At 43.4% G+C, this 7,748-nt stretch overlaps 1 protein-coding gene across 1 annotated transcript in view; it reads left to right on the forward strand.

Moving 5' to 3' along the window:
* The window catches only part of ARID4A (AT rich interactive domain 4A (RBP1-like)), a 20,622-nt gene extending 16,189 nt beyond the window's left edge, over positions 1 to 4,433 (forward strand). Inside the window, exons 13-17 of the mRNA XM_010137863.1 lie at positions 1 to 458; positions 636 to 740; positions 2,364 to 2,579; positions 2,805 to 2,951; positions 3,413 to 4,433. Coding sequence (XP_010136165.1) covers positions 1 to 458; positions 636 to 740; positions 2,364 to 2,579; positions 2,805 to 2,951; positions 3,413 to 3,516 — 1,030 coding nt within the window. The 3' untranslated portion in view covers positions 3,517 to 4,433. The remainder of the gene's footprint in view (positions 459 to 635; positions 741 to 2,363; positions 2,580 to 2,804; positions 2,952 to 3,412) is intronic.
* The last annotated feature ends 3,315 nt before the right edge of the window (positions 4,434 to 7,748 follow it).

The following is a 7,748-nucleotide window of genomic DNA, read 5'->3' on the forward strand; positions in this document are numbered from 1 at the left end:
GGTTCAGCACAGCCAAGAGCTGAGGAATGAGAACTTTGAACGGCCATCTGAAGCAAACGAGAACGTTCCCTTAAAAGAAGAGGATGATGCAATGCCTCAGATTGGTCCCGAAACCTTGCTGTGCCATGAAGTAGACTTGGATGACTTAGATGAAAAGGAGAAGAGCAGCAGTGAAGACACGGGATCAGAAAAGCCAGACCCTCATGCTTCGCATTCAAATCCATCTGCCTTACCCCCTGCTGTCCCGTCGAGCTTTTCCGTGGCCTCGCCTCTTACGCTCAGTCAGGACGAGTCACGCAGTATCAAGAGCGAGAGTGACATGACCATTGAAGTGGACAGCGTGGCAGAAGAGTTGCAAGAAGGTCTCTGCGAAAGCGAGTCTGCTAACGGATTTGAAGCCAGTACGACGTCAAGCAATTGTAGCATAGCCCTGCAAGAGAGAGAGGCTGGGGAGAAAGGTGAGCGGTTCCCCAGAACAGTCACTCTGCCGTCGGGATTTCTGGTGTCAGTTTGCGAAAAATGGCTCATTTGTTTTGCCTTCTGATTTTAAATTCCTTTGTGCTTGTCAAAAAAGCTTGCTAATAGTGGAAATATTTGAAATGTCTTTCCTACCCCCCACCTCCCTTCTCATTTAGGTCAAAAAAGACCCAGTGACAGCAATAGTGGAACACTGGCAAAGAAACAAAAGCGTACTCCAAAGCGAACCAGTGCTGCAGCCAAAAATGAAAAGAATGGAACAGGTACATTCCTGGAGGGGGGAGGGGGAAGGTTGTGCTGTCCTATAAACACGTGTGAGGGCCCACTGTTCTCACTGCTACCCAGGGTCTCTCTTGGATGGGGACTTCCTCGTCGGGGCTTTTTATCATGAGTATTAGCTGTTAGCTGGAAAGAACTTAACCAGCTGCAAGGCAGCATTGTTACTGGGAAATCTCTTGGCTGTTTAATTACTTCTTTAGGGAAAACTTACTAACTGTGTGTAGCAGTAGGTACTAAATATTTACCATTATGCTGATTTTTATGTATTGGGTTGGTTGTGAATTTGGGAGAGGGTAAGTTGTTCTGAGAGAATCCCAGGATGGTTTGCGTTGAAGAGACCTTCAGAGCTCACCCAGCCCAGTCCCCCGCAGGGAGCAGGGACATCTGCACCCAGAGCAGGGGGCTCAGAGCCCCAAGGGCCAACCTGACCTGCCATGGGGCCAGCGATGGGGCTGCTGCCACCTCTGGGGGCAGCCTGGGCCTTACATAGGTGTTTTCTTATGGGGAAAAAAGTGTGTTTAAGGACAGAAAAAAAGTTTGATGCTAGAGAATAACTTCGTCAGCCAAAGAAATCTTGAACATTTTTATCTGAAGTATGTGGTTGTTTTTAACCTTGCTATAGAAATGGGGATTTTTGTGTTTCTATAGCTCATTTTTGGTGATCATTGTATTGAATGAGTCCCTGTATTTAGGCCCTGTGGCAGCATTGTTACAGTTTTTAAATAACAAACCAAAATATTAATTACCTGACATACAATATTCAGACATATTTGACATGTCTGTGTAAAACTCTGCAGTTACTGTGGGAATCTACAGCATTTGAGTATATTGGCTTAAAATTTTCTGTTCTGTGTTTAAAGCTTTTGAGCTTTACGTCGTGTTTCAGAACTGTTCCTTCAGATGTGTAAAGCACTTTGGTAAATACACACGACCGTGTGCTACCTACCTGTGTCAATACAGTTTTAATCTTTACAGAAGGGATTCTAGTGTCTGGTTTATATTCGAACCAAAAAGTGTGACTTTATTAGAGCACTCACAGCCTTTTAGTATTTTCATAAGCTGCTTTTTTGCTTACTTAAAAAAATTTGACTATCGCTTTGTAACTAAAGGCCTGGTCAGCCCTTGACATCTCCTGCAGTAACCGTCAGCACTGCAGGTTGTTGGGAGTTCAGTCTGTGTTTCGTTGGAAGAGACATCTGAGATCAGCGAGACCAACCGTTCCCCCAGCACTGCCAGGTCACCACTAAACCACGTCCCTCAGCACCACATCGACACGACTTTTGAACCCCTCCAGGGATGGGGACTCCACCACTGCCCTGGGCAGTTCCACTGCCTGGCAACCCTTTCTGTAAAGAATTTTTTCCTAATATCCAGCCTAAATCTCCCCTGGCACAACTTGAGGCCATTTTCTCTTGTTCCTTGGGAAATGTTGGGCCTGATAAGGTTGTTATACATTGAATCTGAAATGGCTTTTATTTGTGTGTGTTCTGGGATCTTCTGAGCAAGGAGGAGCAGTTTTTTCATAATCACCTTTTCCGACTTTAACTACAATTTTCAAACAGTCAAGGGTGTGTTTTTGAAGTCCAAATTCCTTTCTCTGACTGCAGGACAAAGCAGTGACAGTGAAGACCTTCCTGTCCTGGACAGTGCCAGTAAATGTACTCCTGTGAAGCACATAAACGCATCCAAACCACAGAAGATTTCTCGATCACCTGCAAGAGTGATTTCACCTCACATCAAAGATGGCGAGAAGGACAAACACCGAGAGAAGCACCACCACCAGAACGCTTCGCCCCGAGTGTACAAATGGAGTTTCCAGCTCAGTAAGAATTCTTTAAGTGACTGGATTAGAGGGAATCTGTGAGAAAATTTGTTCTGAAAGAAAAATGTGCAAATCTGGGGATTCTGAATTAGCCGTAGACCTTCTGTGGCATAGTTACGGGAGTGTGCCCTCTTTCAGGCTGCATCTTGTATACGCCTAAGAATTGCATTCATTTGCTTAAAATCACCTTGATGAAGCTATTTTTTCTTTTCTTCCCATGTTTAAGATGAACTAGACAATATGAGCAGCACTGAAAGAATCTCCTTCTTACAAGAAAAGCTCCAGGAGATACGAAAATACTACATGTCCTTGAAGTCAGAAGTAGCGACCATAGACAGGAGAAGAAAACGATTAAAAAAGAAAGACAGAGAAGGTAACTGTCAGATTTGCTTTGTGCTTCCCATCAGAAGTTAATTTCCTTGAAAATCAAAACAGCTTGAGTTTAACTGACAGCATTTTTGAAGAGAAAAAAAATTGGCGTTTCGAACGCATATTTAGGAAGAATATTTGTAGCTTTTCAGACCTTGAATGTAACAAAAACATTCACTATTTTATAACTGTGTATTAGAAGCTTGGGCTTCCCAGTGCAAGCTGGGGCTGAGTTTTCAGTCATGTGATTTAACTTTTTAATTGGTCTGTGGTGCCAAAAGGGGGAGGCCCATCATCCAGTGGTTGTGAATAGAGCAGTGAAAGCAACTGCCAAAAAATCCCCGTCGGTTTTCCGTGACCGTGCCGCTTCTTTGAGCTCTTTTAAAGAACCCAGTAACCACGAAAACCTTCTTTCTGACGAGCGCTTTGATAAGCTGGTGCTGACTCGTTGTTCTGTGTATTCAGTGTCACATACAGGAGCATCCATGTCATCTGCTTCTTCGGACACGGGGATGAGTCCGTCGTCGTCGTCTCCTCCACAGAACGTGCTTGCTGTAGAATGCAGGTGATACACGTTTCTCTGCCTTGCCAGCAGCTTGCTGCCATGGACATAAATCCTGAAATTCAACCACAGAAAGCACTCAGCTGGTTTGACATTGCCAAGTATATTCTGTACACACTTCCACTGCTGGACTGTACCTGTTCTGCCCCCCTTCCCCTCTTCTTTTGTTTAATTTACTGTTCAGAGAACTTAAGCTCGTTGGTAACTGAAGGTCTGTAGGCACAATGTGACACGCTTGTCATTGTGGTTTTGTTTTGTTTATTTTATTTTTTTTAATTAATGCAGAGAAAGGGCACTTATCAAATTGAAAAGTTATGTCCACTGAAGCATTCAGGTGTTCTAGGGAGATCGTAGAAAAGCAAGTGCACCGAGCAGACACCAGAGTGTTATCAACAGAGACCCCGGGAACTGCTGCACTTCCACCGAGCCGTGCGTAACCCTTGGTGAGTAGTTCCTCTCCGCAGAAGCACTTGCTCTACAGAACTGCCAAAGTACGTGTTCAGCAATGTGCCCGGTTTTAAAGGTGTAAATGGGACAAAATAAATTGTGAAAGGAAGTGTAGTTGACTGAAAACGACAGTTGTACTAAGTCTTCCACTTTTTATAGGATTTTTGAGCACACACTTATGCAAATATTTTAATGTTTATTAATGTTTACAGTGGAATTGTGAATAGGTTTTCAGTGGACTATCTTATCCCTTGACAAAAATATTTTGTCTTTTTTCTATGTAATTTCAGAGTTTTTATTTTGTTACAAAAAGACGAAAAATGAAATATATAACAACAGTGAAGTTATTTAACAAGATTTCTAAAGCTGAAATTTTTGTGTAAAATAAGGTTATCTTGCAACTTGTTAAATATATTTATTCAGACATTGGATGTTGTATTTTTATGTATTTTTTAAAATATTAATAAAATTGGAAAAAAAAAATCTAGGTTAGTTCACTCTTTCGATAAAACATATTTCTCAGTTATGGCTCTTAGGGAGGTTTTACCCAGAAGCGGCACCCGTGTCTCACACGGGTCCGTCTGCGTCTCCTCCGCAGCCCTGACCTGTCCGTGGGCAGCTGGAGAAAACCACGACGGCATTGGGAAACTTTGGCAGTCCTTGTACGTACCTGGGTTGGAGGAACAGAACTTATCGGGTTGCCCTTAACGTGCTTTGTCACAGGTTCTTGTGTTTGCGAAACTGCCGAACGAGTTTCTATCTCCCAGAGTTGAGATGTGACGATAACGTAGAGCAACTGTGTGCGCTTGGTCCGTGGATTGTCCCACGGACAGATACGGTTTGTAAATAACTCTTCCCAAACCATGTATTTAAAACAGTTTGCATATACATTATGTATAAAAGTGATTTTTTTATCGATTTTTTTATTCATGTTTGTACATTGAAAGGGGTCCTTAACCCCCTTTTCTGTGTTTAATATGCTGTAGAGTAATAACATAGATGCTCTAGACTGTATATCGGGGTATTCTGGTTCACATGGCAGAAAGTCAGAACGAAACACTAGTGATGGCGTAGCATTACTAAAGTTGATGTTTCTTGGGATTTCATTTTACATTTGTCAACTTGTGATTCCAATTCCTTCCATTTTCGCAGCAAATTAAAGAAAAAGTACTCTTGTAAATGCACTTTTTCTGTCTTTTCTTCAGCAAAGCAGAGCTATTTCAATGTAAGATAAATACGGCACTCACTAGACAGCATTAATAAAGGCCATGTTTTAAACATAGGCTTTATATTCTATTTTTATTGAAGTGGTTGTTCTTGTAAATGTCTGGACTTACCTAAACAGGAAAACTGGTCTCTATAAATTGTTGGAAAGACTTCTTTCAGAGCTGACTTTTACTGTTCATCTTCCGTAGCTATGAATAAAAAGCAATGCTCATTGAAAAGGAAACAACACGGGTCACATTTTCTCAGCTTAACTTCCACGTTCAGTGTTTGCAGAAGGAAATTTTAAATCCCGTGCAATAATAGGACTAATTACATCCGATGCAGGTACCTCACCTCTGTCCACAGAGGCGTAGGCAGATGATGGACGAGCCCTGGACCATCCGTACCTGGGTGAAGCGTTCAGGGCGTTGCGCTGCTCCGCAGCGCTCAGGAAGTACCGCGTGGAAGAGTGAAGGCGTGGTGCTGAGAGACACGGAAACCCATTCCAGCAGATGGTCCCTCCTTGACACGGAGAGCTCCCTCACTCTCTCTTTCCACTACGTACCTTGTGCTGTAGTACTCCTCAGACAGACAGACGGACGCCCCCCAGGAACAGCTACCAGCGCTGTTCGGCAGGACGCTAAACCTGCGGGGAAACGTGGACTTTCTGCCAAGCCACGGGCAAAGCCTCCTGCCCGTTACTGAGGTGCTGGTTTTATCTTTCTGGCAAGAAGTGTGTCAGCCAGCTGATTCAGTAGATGTTTAAAGTAGTTTCTTGTGACATTTAAAATACCATGGGGAAAAGAAGAGTAACTGTATAATATGGGAGTGTCCTGTGCTGAGGGTGAATCGACTAGAAACCCTGATAGGGCTTTTATTTCCAACTTTACTATAATCCCCTTATTTCTGTTTTGTTGACATAGAATAAATTCCAAAGTGCCTTGAATGGAAGTTTATGCTGCTGAGGACGCAGTAATTCTGATTAAACTGAATGGAGATTTTTATTTGTTTTTAGTACAAGGTTAGGCACCCTGTTTGCAGAGCAATCAACAATCAAGCGCCCTCTTGGTAGGCCTCACCTGTTCTGCCTTTTAATGTTTTACAGTTTTTCTCAAAATTATCTATGTTATTTGAAGCTTAGTTAGGAGGTAGGAAAAAAATATAATTAAGATTTTGGGATCAAACACTGTTAGAGCTGTTAAATCCAGACTCTCCCCACACCTCCTGCAGTTGGTAGAGCTGTCACATTTCGGGCAGATTTGTTATTTTTCAACTAGGATATATCTGAAAGAGGGAGAATCTCGAAACGTTTGCATGCAAGGACGTAAGGTAAGAAAAGGCTCATTTCCTACTTGTTCTAGCTTTTGCTTTCCATAAAGTACAGCAGCTACACGAATACTGATGAGGTTTTGTTTTCTCTCTAATCTGTCAGTTTAGCAACACCCAGTTTAAATCTCCACTTGTTCCTGGTGCCTCCATCGGATTTGCTGGTGTTTGAGAAACCTTCTCTGGTCTGAACAGATCAGGCGGGAGGAGCAGAGGTGTCGGAACAGTAATAACAAGCCACTGTTCCAACAGAGGCTAAACAGATGTACGGTGGTAACGAGCAGTGAAAGGAAACCATAGCAAGGGCCAACGAAAGTGGATCTTCATGAAGCAGAATGTACCTGGCCTTCGTGGGGGGCAGGAAAGACTTAATTTGAAGGACAGCAGCAGAAGAGAAAAGGTGATTAAATCAGTTCTTCACTATTTGTGGCGCTTTGCACAAGTTCCACTTGAATCTAAGTTCTTCTCAAGGTGCAGTGTGAGAATAACTAGGCAGAAATCTTTAAAATGGGCACAGAGTCTTAATTTACACGGAGGGAGCCACATGGCGATGGCTACCGAAATCACCCAGGGTGGCTTTGATGGGGAGCTGGAAAGAGAGTCTGGATCTCAGGACTGTCCCCTCCTGAGAGAGGCTTCTCTCTCTAGCCAGGTTTGTCAACCAGATGGAATTTCACATTTTAAAAAATGAATATTCTTATAAAATGTTGTTCTTTTCCTCATTAAAAATAGTTCTGGGTAGCTGAGGCAGCCAAGGCAGTTTTCTGGGCAGCATTTACTGGATTTTTTTTTACAGCAGTAAGTGTAAGAAATGCTGCTGTATTAAGAGAGGAGCTCGTTCGGTTTGAAACTTCAAACAAACCTGGTGGTTTTGGAAACCTGTGAGTTCCCCAAGTTCCACAAGCATTTGTTGGTCTCCTCCACTGCTTTGGATGAACTGCTGATGAAGTTCTGCTTCCTGTCAGCAGCTCCCTGCTGCGGGTACTGTCAGTACCCTTACGCTGTTCTTAGCCAGTACCAACAGATTTCAAAGGTGAACAAGCGTCTGTCTGTGTTTTGTGACGCTGGGCTTTAATTCACCAGTACAGCTCCCTCCCTACGAGGAAACCAGGGAAGCGCCGCCATGCTTCCGCTCGGTTTTATTCCTTGCCAGCACAGAAAATCAGCACGAGAGCAGTGGGACCCTGCAGGCTGTTTATCTCCCTGCGTTTGCTTAACTCCCACTCCGAGCCGCTCGCGGGTGAGGGGGGCAGTGACGTG

Source organism: Buceros rhinoceros, unplaced genomic scaffold (assembly GCF_000710305.1).
Source record: "Buceros rhinoceros silvestris isolate BGI_N320 unplaced genomic scaffold, ASM71030v1 scaffold33056, whole genome shotgun sequence".
In the NCBI taxonomy this organism is placed as follows: domain Eukaryota; kingdom Metazoa; phylum Chordata; class Aves; order Bucerotiformes; family Bucerotidae; genus Buceros; species Buceros rhinoceros.